The sequence below is a fragment of the Nestor notabilis genome, unplaced genomic scaffold, assembly GCF_000696875.1.
Source record: "Nestor notabilis isolate BGI_N333 unplaced genomic scaffold, ASM69687v1 scaffold23381, whole genome shotgun sequence".
Lineage (NCBI taxonomy): Eukaryota > Metazoa > Chordata > Aves > Psittaciformes > Psittacidae > Nestor > Nestor notabilis.
The window spans coordinates 3552-21218 of NW_009916364.1; the positions used below are offsets into that span (position 1 = coordinate 3552).

Below are 17667 nucleotides of genomic sequence, written 5' to 3' on the forward strand. Positions count from 1 at the left end.
TTTCCTGTGAGGGTGCTGAGGCGCTGGCACAGGGTGCCCAGAGGAGCTGTGGCTGCCCCATCCCTGGCAGTGTTCAAGGCCAGGTTGGACACAGGGGCTTGGAGCAACCTGCTCTAGTGGAAGATGTCCCTGCCCGGGGCAGGGGTTGGAGTTCAGGAGCTTTAAGCTCCCTTCCAGCCCAAACCATTCCATGACTGTGATCTTACCAGCTCCATTTCCACCCGTCTCCAGGGCTGAGGCTCTTTGCATCAGGGTTCTTCCGTCACGTCTGTGTTTGTGTCAGAGCTTGGATGAGCTCTGAAGAGCAGCCTTGATGTTGGAGGCAGGTGGCTGCTCCTGTGGACAAGCTTTGGAATGGTGGGAGGCTGGAATCCTTGCAGAGAAGTGATGGAGCTGCAGAAAGTGGGCACTAAAAAGCCGAAACCACATGAGTTCTTCTGTCCAATGTTCTCAAGTATCATTTCTGGAGCTCTCACACCACAAGTCCTCTCTGAATGATGGATTCTCATCAACCCATCTGGTAAAGCTGAAATGAAAGCTCCTCTTTCTGTGGGGATGGTTGGTCTTTGGGTGGAGAAGGTCCCTGGGCCCCTTGTTTCCATCTTGGTCTCTTGTTACGGCTGCATCGATCCCCAACTCCCATTTCATCCACTAGTAACTGTCAAGCTGCAGATGTTCTCTCTTCAGTGTAGGGGTTTATCTGCCCCTGGAAGCTGGGTGCTGGGCAGAGCTCTTTGGGTGATGGGCTTCAGAGCTCAATGACAAGGCCTTGAGCTGTCTCCCTGCTTTATGCTTGTTCCTTCATTGCTCAATTCTGACATGAAAAGTTGTTGACCCCCAGGTACAACACTCTGCAGGTGAGCACCTTTACTCCGGCAGGGTCTGTGTGGTGGGATGTTGGAGGTGTTGGGCCACCAAAATGAGAAATAATTTGTGTGGAAAGCCAAGACTGCTTTAGTTTAAACCGGTAGTTGATAAGGTCCTTGTGAGTGTGACCCTCTGTGGGCAGGGGAGGGGATGTTGTCTCCAGGCTGCTTGGTTCATCTTCTTGGATCTCTACAAATCCATCTGGAGCTGAGTGATCATAGGTGGAAAGAAGGAATGAGCCTTTAGTTTCCAATCTTCCAAGACAAGCTGGATTGTAGGCTTGCAGAACAGCCTCTGCCACCCCATAAGACTCATATGTTCTTAGTAGGAAGGTGAGTTTTGTTTAATCATCACCCACAAGAGTTGAGGAGGTTGGTGAAGATCCTCCTCGCACAATCCTTTGGCCATAGGACATCATCTTCCAATGGAGGATGTTCTCAGCCCTCTTTCTCTGGTGACCCATTGGTCAGCACTAGAATCTCAGCTCATTCTTAATCCAGCATCTTGGAAACACTTTGTGGTCACCTGCCCAGAGAAGGATTCCCCAAAGAACATGAAATCCCTTGAAGATTTGGCTGTGGTCAGCAGCAAGATGCGTTGGTGGTTGAGAGCTGCCGGCAAAGACCAAGAGGTTATTGATCTTTAAGGTGTTTCTTACCTGTTCTGCTGCCATAAAGGTCTCTTCTTGCTAAACACTTCCTCATTTTTAGTTAGTTTCCCTACGTATTCCCTGTATTTTCCCTATGTATTGATTTGCAGTCCAGGGAACCATCGCTGGAGCTGCCTGAAGGTGCATGAGCCAACACACGAGCCATAGAACCATAGACTGGTTTGGGTTGGAAGGGATCTTAAAGACCATCTCGTAATAGCTGGAGTTACTGGAGAGAGCTCATTTAACAGCCCCTGGGCACAGAGGCAGCTGGACAAGGATCAAAGCCTGGTAGGAGGGAAGGAGCAGGTCTGGAAGGAGGCAGCTCCAGAAGGGTGCTCTCCTTGACCACTGGGGGCTTCAAGGCTTGGTGAACACCTATTGAAAGCAGGGACAGGCCAAGGGGAATGGCTTGAACCTGCCCGAGGGGAGATTGAGATGAGCTCTGAGGCAGAAGCTCTTCCCTGTGAGGGTGCTGAGGCGCTGGCACAGGGTGCCCAGAGAAGCTGTGGCTGCCCCATCCCTGGCAGTGTTCAAGGGCAGGTTGGACACAGGGGCTTGGAGCAACCTGCTCTAGTGGAAGGTGTCCCTGCCCGGGGCAGGGGTTGGGACTGGAGGAGCTTTAAGGTCCCTTCCAGCCCAAACCAGGCTGGGTTCTGGGATTCTGTGGTTTTCATAGTGATAGAAAACAGTCTGATGAGTGTTGGACATGGTCACCATGTTCCTCCTGGGTGCTCTTGGCCGTGTGTAGCAGGTTTTGGGTGCAGGGCCGAGGTGCTCCGTGTTGGTTGCACACACGGTGTGGATTGATTACTTCAAGCTTACCTATGCACAGAAATTCAGATTTCCAGTGCTGTGGGAAAACAAAGCCTTAATCTTTAAGGAAAAACCAAATGATGTTTCCAGAGCTGGAATGTTGCAGATGTTTTGGGAAAGGAAGAGGATTTCATTGGATCATCTGAGTCCTCTGAAGATCTCATTCCTCAGCGGGAGACCCCCAGCCCAAGTGTTCTGCCTAAGCCATGCTGATGTGCTCCAGCAGTGGTGGGGTTGGTGGCACTTGGTGGCCCAGCCAAGCTTTGATGGCTTCATTTGCCCACCAAACCCTATGTAGTAGGTGCTTCAGCAGCTCCAGCGGTGCCTGGGCTGTGATGTTGACCCCATCCTGGTGAGGTGACGGTGGCACAGGCTCTCCCGTGGGTCCTGTGGCTCACCCAGTGCTCTCCTTGTACCTTCTGGTGCCTTCAGTCTTGTACCAGGCCTAGTGAATGCTGATCTCCCTCACTGCTGGCTCTCCTCCGGGCCCTTTGGCACATCCATAGTGTGCTGCAGCATCTCCAGACCCAGCCTGTGCTCTTGGACAGGGCTGGTGGCTTCAGTTCTGCAATTACATGCCATTAGTGTGACCTGGAGAGGTTTTTATCCCATCCTTTTCCCATTTCTCCGCTGCTGGGCTCTTTCTGCTTCTACTGCTGTGTAATAGGTGCAACTGTTGTCTACCTTAGCCCAAACCCCACCTCTCCATGCTCTTCACTGCAAGGGTGGGCACCAGATCACTCTCTAAGCTGCTCTCCTGAAGGGCTTGTGGTACTGAGGCCATGAGCACCACCACTGGTGGTGGGAGCTCCCTCAGCTCACCGGGAGGGGTGTCACAGCCCCAGCACCTTCCTTAACCAGCTGCATCACCTGCAGTGTGATGGCAGCACGACACGGACTCTGCTGCTGAGAATCAGGGGGGATTCTGGGGAGAGGGTCCATTTTCATCATCATTCCCAAAGGGAATTTGGGTTTCGCTCACTGACTGTGCTTCCTGCAGGTCCACGCCTGGGAGATCTCTGACCAGCTGCTGCAGATCCACCAGGATGTGGAATCCTGCTACTTCGCAGCACAGACCATGAAGATGAAGATCCAAACTTCCTTCTACGAGCTCCCCACGGATTCCCACGCTTCCCTGCGGGACTCGCTGCTGTCCCACATCCAGAACTTGAAAGACCTGTCACCGGTCATCGTAACCCAGGTAGGTGCTGAGCAGAGGGTGCACGAGGTGGCAGGGGCTGCTCCTGGCCTGCCCTTGGGAGCTGCCTGGTGTCACAGCCCTGCCAGCGCCATTCCTGGAGGAGCGTGGAGGAGGAAGAGTTGATGCTGTTGGTGGCCACCTCCACCTCTTGTCACTTTGCCTTATTCTGAGGCAAAACCCTTGGTTGCTTTTCCTCCAGTGTGGACAACCGAGAAGGCTGATGCCTGCAGCCACCCCCATCGTGTCTCCCAGTACAGAATTCCTTCATTATTGAGTTCCTTTGCTTAAATCAATCCTCTATCCTCTTGTTTGCTGTTTGGAGATCCTGAGAGGAGGGATAGTTCCTGGTCTGTCCCTTGTGCTCTGCAGTGGAGACAGACCATTGATCTGCCCAGCAGCGCCCTGGGTATCCAGGGGGATTTCTCCCAAGGTGCTGGCATGTCCTTGGAAATCCCTTCATTCTCATTATCCGTAAATTCTTGTGGCATAGGGCTGTCTGACACTGCACAGACTGAGGCAAAGCTGCCTGTTCAAGCCTTAAATAACCCCGGCAGAGAATGTCACCCCTTCGAGGTGGTGGGTGTTCCACAGGGATCATGCACACCACAGGGGTAACGTGGATGAATATCCTGTGCTGAGCTCTGATGGTCACAGAACCTTTTCTCCTGAGCTGTTGGGCAGATTGTATCAGTCTCTACAATTAATGTGTTGTTTTATTTGTAGAGTCAGGGAATGGTTTGGTTTGGAAAGGACCTTAAAGCTCCTCCAGCTCCAAGCCCTGCCCCGGGCAGGGACACCTTCCACTAGAGCAGGTTGCTCCAAGCCCCTGTGTCCAACCCGGCCTTGAACACTGCCAGGGATGGGGCAGCCACAGCTCCTCTGGGCACCCTGTGCCAGCACCTCAGCACCCTCACAGGGAAGAGCTTCTGCCTTAGATCCAACCTAAATCTTCCCTGTTGAAGTTTGAACCCATTTCCCTCTTCTCCTTCCAGCTTGCTTTAGCTATAGCAGATCTTGCCCTGCAGATGGCTTCCTGGAAAGGCTGCGTACAAACACTGGTGGAAAAGTAAGTAAATCTTTATATCATTAAATTGATCCTTGAATAAATGTGGAGGAGGTGAAGCTGCATGGACCAAAAAGGCCCCCAGCAGCAAAGAGCCCCGTGAGAGGGAAGCTTTTCTCTCCTACAGTCATGGAGTGCTTTGGGTCGAAGGGACCTCAAAGCTTCTCCAGCTCCAACCCCTGCCCCGGGCAGGGACACCTTCCCCTAGAGCAGGTTGCTCCAAGCCCTTGTGTCCAACCTGGCCTGGAGCACGTGTTTGGGAGCTGCCCTCTCAGCCCGTGCCCGCTCCCCTTGTCGCAGGTACAGCACTGACGTGACATCGCTCCCCTTCCTGCTGGAGATCCTCACGGTGCTGCCCGAGGAGGTGCACAGCCGGTCCCTGCGCATCGGAGCCAACCGCCGCACCGAGATCATAGAGGACCTGGCCTATTACTCCAGCACGGTCATCTCTCTGCTGGTAAGGAGACCACAGCGGGACCAGGCCCTGGCCAGCAGCTGGAGAGCTTCATCCAGTTTCTTGGAATCATGGAATCAGCTGGGTTGGAAAGACCTTCGAGATCATCAAGTCCAACCATTCCCCAGCACTAACGCCTGTCACTAAGGGCCCCATCTGCATGGTTTTTGTAGATGAGGCTCCATTCATTCTTCTACTGCATGTCTCTGATCCAGGTTATTCCAGGCTGGATGTGTGAAACAAGCTGGGTTTGGTTTATCTCAGTTCCAAGCAGATCAAAGTCAGAGTCAGGTTCTTGTCATTGGGTAGAAAATGGAGCTAGTTGTGGAAACTCAGTAACTGTCTCATCCTCTCCAGTGGACTGTCCCTGTGAACGCTGCACTGATTCAAGTGGTGCTACCAAGTGTGGAGGCTTCTCTTCCAGCACCGTGTGCTGCAAGTTCAGGAAAAGCTCTTTAGTCTCCTGATCCAGTCGTTGCCTAGGCTGGGATTCCAGTGCAGGCAGTGCTAGTTTTGGGTTGTTTGAGGGCTAAGCAAGAAATTACCTCAGCCCCTTAGGGGTGTGTGTATGTAGATCTCGAGATCATCATCTCTAGACCTGCACATCTTGTGTCTTGATATATCATAGAATCATAGAATGGTTTGGGTTGGAAAGAACCTTAAGATCATCTAGTTCCAACCCCCTGCCATGAGCAGGGACACCACACACTAAACTATGTCGCCCAAGGCTCTGTCCAGCCTGGCCTTGAACACCGCCAGGGTTGGAGCATTCACAACTTCCTTGGGCAACCCATTCCAGTGCCTCAGCACCCTCACTGTGAAGAACTTCTTCCTTAGATCTAACCTAAAGTTCCCCTGTTTAAGTTTAAAGCCATTACCCCTTGTCCTACCACTACAGTCCCTAATGAATCCCAGACAGCTTCGTGTTGGAAGGGACCTTAAAGATCAAGATTGTTGTGGACCCCAAAACAGAGCAAGTTTGGGGAACAGAGAGTAAGCATTGAGGTGAATCTCTTCATGGACTGAAAAGAACTGCTCCTTCCAACTCCTTCCTTGCCAGGGAGACTTCTCATGTTCTTCAGCGTTGTTTGAGCTCTGTAAACGAGCAGCCAACCCTGTCTCAGGCTTCAAATGGAGCATGTGCCATAGTCCCTAGAGCTTCCCATCAATGTCTACCCTTTAATGCTGCTTATCTGAAGAAGGAAAGATGACATCCCCTCAGCAGCATGTCACAAGCCTGTGATTCCACTGAGCAACTGGTGAATGTCACCAGGCTCCAGGTGGACTCAGGGTTTGGGGTGTTTCATTGCAGCATCTCAGCAGCAGCCCTTCCTCTGCTCTGCAGCCCCATCTTCCTGTGCTTGGCCCTGCACTCATGGGTCTGTGGTCACTCTGTGTGTTCCAGCCACCTCCTTACCCTCCTGGTCACTATTCCTTGAGTTGTAGCTGTTGAAGGTAGGAAGAACCATGGTTTTTAGGATCAAAGAATGGTTTGTGTTGAAGGGACCTTAAAGCTCCTCCAGTTCCAACTCCAGGTCTCTTGTAGCCCCTTTAGGCTCTGGAGCTGCTCAACTTGAGGCCATTTCCTCTCATCCTCTGTATGAGCTCACACAGCTGAGCTGTGTCCTCTGCTCCAGGCAGCTCGGATCTTGAGAAGACTCCCCCGCTGTGTTCACCCCGCAGAGCTCCATGCCATGACCAGCACAGCTGTTAGGGGAGCCCGGTTCCACCTTTTCCTGATGCTTGTCTTTGCACGAGTCCTTGCTCTCTCCTGAAACCCTTTTCACCTTCCTGCAATCCCTGCACTGTGCCACCCCCCCCCAGCAACCTCCAGCCCCTCTCTAGGACCTGTGGGAGAAGCCTGGCTGTCACATCGATGAGACAGGCAGTGTCACCTTGCTCTGGCTGCTCCCAGCCTCTCCAGAGACGATGTGAGGATCACCAAGGGACAAAGTGCTGTCATAGGAGTTTCTGTTCAGATTTCCTCTGCTTCTGCCAGGAGTTTCCATGGTAAATCCCAAAATTAATTCTTTTCCATAGGATTTAAATCCTAAATTCCCCTTCTTGAGTTAAAAAAAGAGGTATTACAAAAGGATACTGCCATGAAGTATGATATTCCACCTTCGGGATTGAAGCGTCAAGCGAGGAGGATGTCCTGGGCAGGATTGCTTGGCTTATCCAGGCTCTTTTCTGGGAAGAAAGGAGTCTGGGATCCTTCTCCAGGACCTGCATGTCCACCTCTTCTTCCTTTCCCTCAGCCTGGCAAGGGAAGGTTCCTTTCAGGAGTGATGGTTCACATGTCCTCAAGGTGGCCTTTGGGGTGGGTCTGACCCTCAGGACCCATCTTTGGCAGCAGTTGTTTTGTGGTGAGGAATATAAAGTGGGATGGGATTGAGTTTAGGGATGTATCATGTAGGAAGCTCATTCGTGTCCATGCTCCACTGGTCTGAGACAGGATCCTGCAGGAATCTGGTGGCCTGGGAATGAGTGAAAACACTCAGAGTGCTTTTATTGCTTCCACTGGGTCCAGCACTGCTGCTTGAGAGAACACTCGTAGAACCCCAGCCTGGTTTGGGTTGAAGGGACCTTAAAGCTCCTCCAGCTCCAACCCCTGCCCCGGGCAGGGACACCTTCCGCTAGAGCAGGTTGCTCCAAGCCCCTGTGTCCAACCTGGCCTTGGACACTGCAAGGGATGGGGCAGCCAATTCCTTCTCCCCAGGGCTGCTCCGTCCATCCTCTTCCCAGCCTGTATTTGTGCTTGGAATTGCCCTGACCTGTGCTCTGTGTGCCTCTTGGAGGGGTCTCTCCTGGCTGTCCCAGGCCCTCTGTGTCTTGCCAGGATTCACAGGGAAGTTCTAGATGCTAATTGTGGACACTCCAGGATGTCATTTCAAGAGTTAGTTGTTATATTGCTTGTGGAATTTCCTGTTGGGTCCCCGACCAGTTCCTCCTTGTCCTGCTGCAGATGACGTGTGTGGAGAAAGCAGGCAACGATGAGAAGATGCTCATCAAGATCTTCAGGTGCTTGGGGAGCTGGTTCAACCTGGGGGTCCTGGACAGCACTTTCATGGCAAACAGCAAGTTGCTGTCACTCCTCTTCGAGGTGCTGGTGAGTGTTTGCCTTCTGTAATGAGGGTTTGGTGGGCTTTGAGGACCAGGAGGTGTGGAAGGTGACTTTCATCCCTCCCGTCTTGAGTAGGAACCCTCTGCTTGCTTCTTTACCTCCATCCGCTCCACAGGGCAGGTTGTTCTGCTCTGCTAGCAGGCAGGGAAGAGCAAGCTCCCAAGGGAGAAACCAGAAATACCCTTAGGTGCTTCCTCTGCCCCTGTGCTTGGTCCCTAGTGCAGGAATTTGATGTGGAGACAAAGCTGATGGACCAAAAGCGTTGGCAGAGCTTTCACAGAATATCCTCTGTGTGTCTGGCTGTTTGTGTGGAAGGAAGAGGCTCTGCAGCTCCTTCGATACTGCTCTTTCCTGCCCTTGTTCTGTTTTGATCCAGGGAGTATGAGCTCAGAGCTGAGCATCGTTCCCTGTTCTTGGAGAGGCTGGAAAGACTCCACAAACTCTCCTGAGCAGATGCCTTTGCCTGGTCTTACTCAGTCACCTGGCTCAGCAACCCCCATGAGATCTGTCCATGATGCTTCTCCTCCCCACGTTTTGGGAATGTTGGCTTTTCCTGTGGAGCTGGGTGCACACCAGCAGATGGGGACAGCAGAGGTCACTGCTGCCTGCAGCATGTTGGGCTAAGGCAGAGCTGCTGCCGAGAGGGAGGTGCTGGGTGCAGGAACCTTCCTGCTCTGCTGCCATCAGTGATCCTTCCCCCTCCGTGAACTGCTGTTACACTGGAGAGCAACAGAAAAGACAGAGCTTGAAAGGCTTTTATTTAATCATGGAACCCCAGCCTGGTTTGGGTGGAAGGGACCTTACAGCTCCTCCAGCTCAACCCCTGCCCCGGGCAGGGACACCTTCCACTAGAGCAGGTTGCTCCAAGCCCCTGTGTCCAACCTGGCCTTGAACACTGCCAGGGATGGGGCAGCCACAGCTTCTCTGGGCACCCTGTGCCAGCGCCTCAGCACCCTCACAGGGAAGAGCTTCTGCCTCAGAGCTCATCTCAATCTCCCCTCGGGCAGGTTCAAGCCATTCCCCTTGGCCTGGCCCTCCATCCCTTGTCCAAAGCCCCTCTCCAGGTCTCCTGGAGCCCCTTGAGGCCCGGGAGCTGCTCTAAGGTGTCCCCTTCAGGAGCCTTCTCTTCTCCAGCTGCCCCAGCCCAGCTCTCTCAGCCTGGCTCCAGAGCAGAGCTGCTCCAGCCCTCGCAGCAGCTCCGGGGCCTCCTCTGGCCTCGCTCCAGCAGCTCCACATCCCTCTGGTGCTGTTCCCCAGAGCCTGATGCCGTTGCATCCCTCTGGATCCCATCCCTTCCCTCCAGCATGACCCCACCAACACAGCTCCCTGTCATCAGCAAATGAGGGTGCTCAATCCCACTGCCCACCTCACCAACAAAGGTGTTGAACAGGATCAGTCCCAACACAACCCCTGAGCAACACCACTTGTGTTTTCTTTTCTTCTGAACTTCCCTGGATTTCAGTTGGGATTTTTCCTCCTGGGTTTCCCTCTCTGGAGGAAGACTCAATGGGATGGGGTCAGTTTGGACCAGGCTGGTGAAGCAGCACAGGCTTTGCAGGGCTGGTGGGAGTGAGTTGTGGGTGGCTGCGAACCTCTGCAATGGATTTTGGGCACAGGAGCAGCAAAGCCCTGGGTTTTCCATCACCAGCTCACTCCATACCACAATCACTGGGCTCCTCTTCTCCTTCCTTGCAGCAACAAGACAAGACATCATCAAACCTCCACGAAGCTGCTTCGGACTGTGTGTGCTCGGCCCTCTACGCCATCGAGAACGTGGAGACCAACCTGCCCCTGGCCCTGCAGCTCTTCCAGGGGGTCCTCACTCTGGAGAGTGCCTATCACATGGCTGTGGCACGGGAGGACCTGGACAAGTAAGTGAGCTCCCAGCCTGGGAAGGGAGGAGAAGCACCAGCATTAGCTGTGCCGGTGTCTGTCTGCGCTTGGTGCTGGTTTCTGTGCAGTCTCTGAAGTCTGCTGTGCAAATACGTGTCTGTGGAACAAAGACAAGTGACTTCCTTGGCCATGGTGGACCAGTCTGTGCTCCGGGCATGAGGCTGGGCTCAGGCTTTGGCTGTCAGCAGGTCTGGACGGGTGTTGGTCTTCCTTGGAGCGGGTGAAGCGCAAGGGAAGTGTCCTGAGGTGCAGCTGATGCTTTACCAGCTTTAAATAGAGGTTAGAAGCGACCTGCTGCTCCAGATATCCACACCCAGCTCAGCTGTTCCCACTGGATGTACCTCCTTCCTGACTTCACGCTTCGACAGAGCACGTTGACACCAATGCTCAGTTCATGTTGGCAGCTACAAAACGTCGCTGCTCTGATGGGACCCCCTGACCTGCAGCCCCAGTTGATTCCAGGCCAGTTTGTGCCACAGCTTCTCTGGGCACCCTGTGCCAGCGCCTCAGCACCTCACAGGGAAGAGCTTCTGCCTCGGAGCTCGTCTCAGTCTCCCCTCTGGCAGGTTCAAGCCATTCCCCTTGTCTATTTTGCCATCTTCAAGCAGGCTGAAGCTCATAGTTCAGCTCAAAGTCAACCACTGAACTGTTTCTATCAGAAGAGGAGCTCTGGTGTCACCCAGTGCTTGGGCACTGGGATATCCTGGGTGTAGTTTTAGAGCAGGTTTGTACCTTTGCCTTCTGAAACGTGGCACCTTCATGGTGCTGCCTTAGACCCAAGCTGCTCACATGTCCCTCTGCCCCATGCTGTGGGTTTGGAGAAGTCTTCTCAGCTGCTGTGACTGATGTGAGAATTTCATAACATTTGCTTATTGGAACTGGGTGTTTTCACTTAACTCTGGGCAAAGCCAAGTTCCCCTTTCTGTTTCCCAGCTGGTGACTCCACGCTGAAGCAGAACTGGGTGTCTCTTGGCCTGAGCTGAAGCTCCAGAGCGTGTTACCTGCACAGCCCCAGCCTCTCCGTGCTGGGCTGTGTGATCCCATGTCCAGCTCTCTGACTCGTTGCTTTTCCTCCCCAGGGTGCTCAACTACTGCCGTGTGTTCACCGAGCTCTGCGAGACCTTCCTCGATAAGATAGTGTGTACCCCAGGCCAGGGGCTGGGAGACCTGAGGACCCTGGAGCTGCTGCTCATCTGTGCAGGTCACCCTCAGTACGAGGTGAGCCAGGCTGCTCCGTGGTCTCTCTCCCCATGTCTCACTCCTCCAGAGCTGGGTCAGCAGGGAGGAAACGTGCCTCTTGCGTGGCCTCATGCTGGGAGGCTTCAGTTCCTGTGAGCTGCTGGCTTCGGAGCATCAGCTCTGGGTTGTGAGGCAGGACTCCAGCTCAGCTCCCCTCTCCCAGCCTCCTGGATGTGTGGGGCTGTGAGGACAGCACCAAACCCCTCCTGATGTTCTCTGCATGTGTCCAAGTGGGACTCAGGGGAACTTTGCCCTCTGAGGAAGTGAAAAGCTGTTGTGCATCAGAGCTCCCCAAATGTCTGAAGTACAGAGCTTTATGTGTAGAGTGAGGTCTCCTTTTAACCCCACTTCCATTCTTCCAAAGCTTCACTAAATCCCAGTAGCTGATCCCTGGGTGACTTCATGGAATGGTTTGGGTTGAAGGGACCTTAAAGCTCCTCCAGCTCCAACCCCTGCCCTGGGCAGGGACACCTTCCACTAGAGCAGGTTGCTCCAAGCCCCTGTGTCCAACCTGGCCTTGAACACTGCCAGGGATGGGGCAGCCACAGCTTCTCTGGGCACCCTGTGCCAGCGCCTCAGCACCCTCACAGGGAGGAGCTTCTGCCCAAGAGACCCTCTCCATCTCCCCTCGGGCAGGTTCAAGCCATTCCCCTTGTCCTGTCCCTCCATCCCTTGTCCAAAGCCCCTCTCCGGGTTTCCTGGAGCCCCTTCAGGCACTGGAAGACTTCAGCAGGTGGAGGTTCTTTTGTGGAGGGGCCCAACCCAGTGGGGAGCAGAGAGGTGCCCACTGGGATTTTGGGGTGCTCTCCCTTCCTTCCCTCCATACTTAAGGTCCCACTGGGGGAGGGAATCAGCCTTGAATGACAGGTGGGAGGTGGGTCTTGACTGAGCTAATGCCCTCTCCAGGAATGGCTTTGGATCAACATCCCCATCCCCTTCCAGCCTGAGCTGCTCTCTTGGAGATGGAGGTTAACATCCCCCTCATGTTGTTAGACCCAAACTCATGGTGGCCACGAGGCCATTAGATGCAAGGTCATGGGTGGTGAGGATCAGCTCTAGGTGATGAAATCCTTCCACCAACGTGGCTCTGGTGGTGGCAGCAAAATGCCCTGCAGCTCCTTGGGTCAGGCTGAGTGTTAAACACCTCCTGATGGATGAGCAGAGACAGCAGAACGACACGAATCCCGTCAGGATCAGGCAGATCAAACCTCCTCCTGGCAGATCTAATGATGTGAAAGGAGGTGATGGGAGGAAGAGACAGTTCTTCTGCTCCTGAGTCAGTTTTGCAGAGGAGCTTCACTGCTGGGAGGTTTCCAGGTGAACTCAGCCCGTTTCGGATCCCCTTCGGAGCTGCTCCTCACGCTGTGGTGAAGCACCAGCGGGGATGTGTGGTACCCCAGGCGCTCAGAGGGTTTGGGGAGCAGCAGCAGAGCAAAGAGGACAGAGAAGTGTGTTGATAACAACGTTTTTCTCCCCAAATAGGTGGTAGAAATCTCCTTCAACTTCTGGTACAGACTTGGGGAGCACCTCTACAAGACGGACGATGCCGTCATCCACAGCATCTTCAAAGCCTACATCCAGCGCCTTCTCCATGCCCTGGCCAGACACTGCCAGCTCGACTCAGACCACGTAAGGCTGTGTTGGTTTTCCTTCCCTCTGGAAGCAGCTGGGATGATGGGATGTGCCCATCCTCACTGCTCACTCTCCAGAGCAGTAATTGCAGAGAGGGAGGATTAAGAGTGCTTAAAACTGCTCTTCTCTTCAAGTCTTGTCCTACCAGAGGTTCCTGGTGTCTGGTTCCTGCAAGATGACCCTCTCCCACCTTCCCCCAGGTTGTTCCCACTTTGGGACCTGCATCATTCCCTGCTCCAGGGTGTTTTAGTTGGAATGTGACAGCTCAGCTCACAGCGCAGTGCTGTCATCTTCCTCCCTGAAGTCTGGGGTGCTTTGTCCTCCTTCCAACTCCTCATCCCCTTGATTCCCATCCCTTCATCTACATGTTGGAGCAGGAATACACAGTGTGTGTGCATGGATCTCCTTCAAATCCCCTTCAGTAGCTTGACCCAGGGAGGAGAGGGCAGGAATGATGGATCTTCTCTGAAATGGAATTGCTCGTCTTGTCCTGGCTGTGGTTGAGTGAGGATCTGGATTCCTCTGAGCTTCTAACCCTGTTCCTCTCCCTCATCTCCTTAGGAGGGTGTCCCAGAGGAGACAGATGACTTTGGGGAGTTCCGGATGCGGGTCTCGGACCTGGTCAAAGACCTCATCTTCTTGGTGGGCTCAGTGGAGTGTTTTGCTCAGGTGGGTTTGCAGGAGCATCATGAGGCACGTGCTTGGCCTTTGGGATGAGGAGGAGTTCACACATGTGGTCTCATCGTGCACAGGGAAGTGCAGCAGTGGTGGGGACTGTTCAGGGAGAAGCAGGAGGTCTCACACCACGTGGGGGAAGCTCCTGTGGTCCCAACATACCAGGCTGGTGGGTGGAATTGGGCAGGTCCACGCCAGGAGCCTGGTGTTTGAGGTGTACGGGAGGAAACGAGGAGCATGTGGTGCTCTTATATGGTGGGGTTCACAACCACATACCCCTGAGGTGTGTTTGTAGCCTTTGTGTGAGGGATCCTCTCCCCTGCAGCTTTATGCCACGCTGAAGGATGGGAATCCCCCCTGGGAGGTGACAGAAGCTGTCCTCTTCATCATGGCCTCCATAGCCAAGAGTGTTGACCAGTGAGTGCTGACCACCCTGCTTGTGTCTGTAGGGGCTGGGGGGTCAGGAGGTGCCTCCAAGTGAGTTTTGTGGGGACACCTCAAATAGAGCATCAAAGCGTGGTTCTTCCTTGGAGGTTTCCACATCCTGGCCTGGAATATGGGTCCAGGATGGAGCTGGGACTGTGTGAAGCTGTTGGGCCTCCTTGGGTCTCCTCTGCCTGCACTAGGGACTTGAACCACAGGATGGATTGGGTTGGAAGGGACCTTAAAGATCATTGAGTCCAACCCCAAGGGACACCTTCCACTGGAGCAGGTTGCTCCAAGCCCCTGTGTCCAACCTGGCCTTGAACACTGCCAGGGCTGGGGCAGCCACAGCTTCTCTGGGCACCCTGTGCCAGCGCCTCAGCACCCTCACAGGGAAGAGCTTCTGCCCCAGAGCTCATCTCAATCTCCCCTCTGGCAGGTTAAAGCCATTCCCCTTGTCCTGTCCCTACATCCCTTGTCCAAAGCCCCTCTCCAGGTTTCCTGTGGCCCCTTTAGGCACTGGAGCTGCTCTAAGTTCTTCCCAGAGGCTTCTGCCCAACCCATGTCTCCAAACCCACCGCACCACAACCATGGGGTTTACCCAGCTGGCTCCAGGCGACCCAGCGCTCGGACCGTGTTCAGTACAACACCTTCCCCATGGATCTGGTCCATGGAGCTCACCTTGGCTGCTTTTCCCCTGCCCAGGGAGAACAACCCAACCCTGGTGGAGGTGCTGGAGGGGGTGGTCCGGCTCCCCGAGACGGTGCACACGGCCGTGCGCTACACCAGCATCGAGCTGGTGGGCGAGATGAGCGAGGTGGTGGACAGGAACCCGCAGTTCCTGGGTGAGTGTCCTCCCGCCGCCCCACCGCTCTGCCCGGGGCCAGCCCAGGGCCCCAGGGCCCAGCCTCACTCCCTCCTGCTCCGCAGATCCCGTGCTGGGGTACCTGATGAAGGGGCTGTGTGACAGGAGGTTGGCTTCGGCGGCGGCCAAGGCCATCCACAACATCTGCTCCGTGTGCCGGGACCACATGGCCCAGCACTTCAACGGGCTGCTGGAGATCGCCCGCTCCCTCGACTCCTTCACGCTCTCCCCCGAGGCTGCTGTGGGGCTGCTCAAGGGTGAGTGCCTCAACTCGGGTGTGCCTGGGGTCCAGCCCCTTCTCACAGGGGCTTGCTTCAGTAAGAGTGTCTCCGCCTGCAGCCACGTGTCCCCACGGCAGGAGGTAAAGACCCTTTCTGGGTTTATCGTCTGTCTCCATCCCTGCTCCAGACTTGAAATGTGAGAGGAAACCACTGAAATCATAGAATCGTGGAATGGGTTGGGTTGGACGGGACCTTAAAGCTCCCCCAGCTCCAACCCCTGCCCCGGGCAGGGACACCTTCCACTAGAGCAGGTTGCTCCAAGCCCCTGTGTCCAACCTGGCCTTGAACACTGCCAGGGATGGGGCAGCCACAGCTTCTCTGGGCACCCTGTGCCAGCGCCTCAGCACCCTCACAGGGAAGAGCTTCTGCCCAAGAGCTCATCTCAATCTCCCCTCTGGCAGGTTAAAGCCATTCTCCTTGTCCTTTCAAGGATCATCCCCATTTCCCAGCATCCCTTCCTCCTTCCCACCCTACAGAGGGATTTTGGTGTCTGGTTCAGCCCAAGAACAAGCTGCACAGAAGCATCTGCCAATCTCGGGGAGCTTTTGCCCATGAACATGGGAATGGCCTGTTTGGGAGCCTCCGTTACCCTGCATTTCCCCAACCACATTCCCAAACTGCATTCCCGCTCCTTGAGCCTGTCTCCTCCTGCCTTGCAGGGACAGCCTTGGTCCTGGCCAGGCTCCCCTTGGAGAAGATAGCAGAGTGCCTCAGTGAACTCTGTGCCGTACAAGTGATGGCGCTCAAGAAGGTACGTCCTGCTTGGAGCTCCCTTGGTGTGCTCCTGGTCCCCCACTGCTTTGGGTGGGATGGATGGAGGCCATCAAGCTGCTGTGGTGCCATCCTTGCCTGGTGGCCTGATCTGCTGCAGCAATTGAGTGTCCTCAAAGCCAGAGGTGTATGAGGAGACCAGGAGCAAGATAAAACTTGTCCCTAAGTCTCTCCTGGATGAGAACTATGCGGCTGGAAGAGCTTGGGATGGGTTAAATGGGAAGAAAATGGTCCCTGGAAGTCAGTTGAGGTGCTAGAAGCCAAAAAGCCTTCCTGAACCCACCTTGGATGCAGCAGGAAGCTTTCACTCTGCATCTCCAGGATGGAGAACATGGGAATTTGATCTCCTTGTTGCACATGTGATCCCGGAAGGTCACATTCTGCCCATCCCCAAAACGTGGTGGCCCTTAGTGACCTTTCCATGCAGATCCAGGATAACAGAGCGGAAATCCGAGGATGGCAGGGAGAAGGAGGGAAGCCTCAAGAAAAGGGATGTGTCCATCCTGTGTCTTTCAGGGTGACCTGGAGTTGCACAGGAGGGGTTCCTGAGAGCTCCTGCCTGCTCCTGGCAGCTCCCAGGCTTCTCTTCCACCTCGGTTCTTCTCCCTTCTCCTTCAGAGACCCCTTTGAGGAGGTTCTGAAAGGGGAGGAGGCAAAAAGAGAAGCTTCTCTGAGCTTTCAGAGTGCGTGTGGCTGAGACTAGGGGCTGCCTGGGCAAGGTCTGAGGAGCTCTCTGCTCTGCTTTGGTCCAGAGGGGATGTGAAGGTGCTGCTGGTGGGCTCTGGTGCTCAGGCAGTGTTTATTCAGTCTTCACATGGAATGGGGCTGCCCAAAGGCCCCACATCCCATTGTTTTCCCTTGTTTTCCAGCTGCTCTCTCAGGAGCCAAGCAATGGCCTCTCCTCAGACCCCACTGTGCCCCTGGATCGACTTGCTGTCATATTTAGGTAAGGAACGAGGGGCTGGGACATGAGCCGCTGAGTCCAACCTGCCCATCCAGAGACTTAAACCCTGTTAGTGGTGGCTCATTTCCCTCTGGACCCAAAAAGAAGGGGCTGGAAGCTGCTGCTTCACCAAGTTCAAGGTTCTTCAGCCCCTCTGAGGCAGTTTCTGATCCTTTTCCAGCAGCTTTGGTGGGTGCTTGAGGCTCCAAACCCACCTTTTGACCACCAGACTCCCCTGTTTAATAACAATAACGTGGAATCTTTGCTCCTTCCCACAGACACACCAACCCCATTGTAGAAAATGGACAGATCCATCCGTGCCAAAAAGTCATTCAGGAAGTAAGTGCCAGTGGGGATGAATTTGGGGATGGAATTCCTGCAGGGGGATGGATGGAGGTGTCTGACAGCACCTCTGCACTGGGGAGAGGAGCTGCTGCTGGAGCCCCTTCCCTCCTGGAAGTAGGGATTTGGGTCTTCAAACCCCTCTTGGCTCTGGGAATGTCCCAGATGCTTTAATGTCCTTGCTCGTGGGAGGTTTGGAGCACGGGAGGTGTTAACCTACTCTTCAGGTCATTACTCCTCCATAAAGCTGATTGACATCTCCCATAACGGAGATGCCCTTTGGTCTGGGGACCCAAGTGGCATCTGCCTGAGGGTACAGGGGTGGGGGTGACGCGACGGGGATACCCCGTGTCCAGGTTGAGCTTTACCCCCTTCCTCCCGTGTCCACCCAGATCTGGCCCGTGCTGTCGGAGACCCTGAACAAGCACA

General features: G+C 54.6%; 1 protein-coding gene across 1 annotated transcript; it reads left to right on the top strand.

Moving 5' to 3' along the window:
• Positions 1–3332: 3332 nt before the first annotated feature.
• On the top strand, positions 3333–17663 carry TNPO3 (transportin 3; the record flags this gene model as incomplete). Its single annotated transcript, XM_010024550.1, has 15 exons — positions 3333–3533; positions 4526–4599; positions 4897–5053; positions 8016–8159; positions 9870–10045; positions 11147–11285; positions 12789–12935; positions 13500–13607; positions 13939–14030; positions 14742–14881; positions 14967–15158; positions 15842–15933; positions 16823–16899; positions 17175–17235; positions 17631–17663. Coding segments are annotated over 15 exons (1833 nt in total), but the record flags the coding sequence as incomplete, so codon positions are not given.
• Positions 17664–17667: the final 4 nt, after the last annotated feature.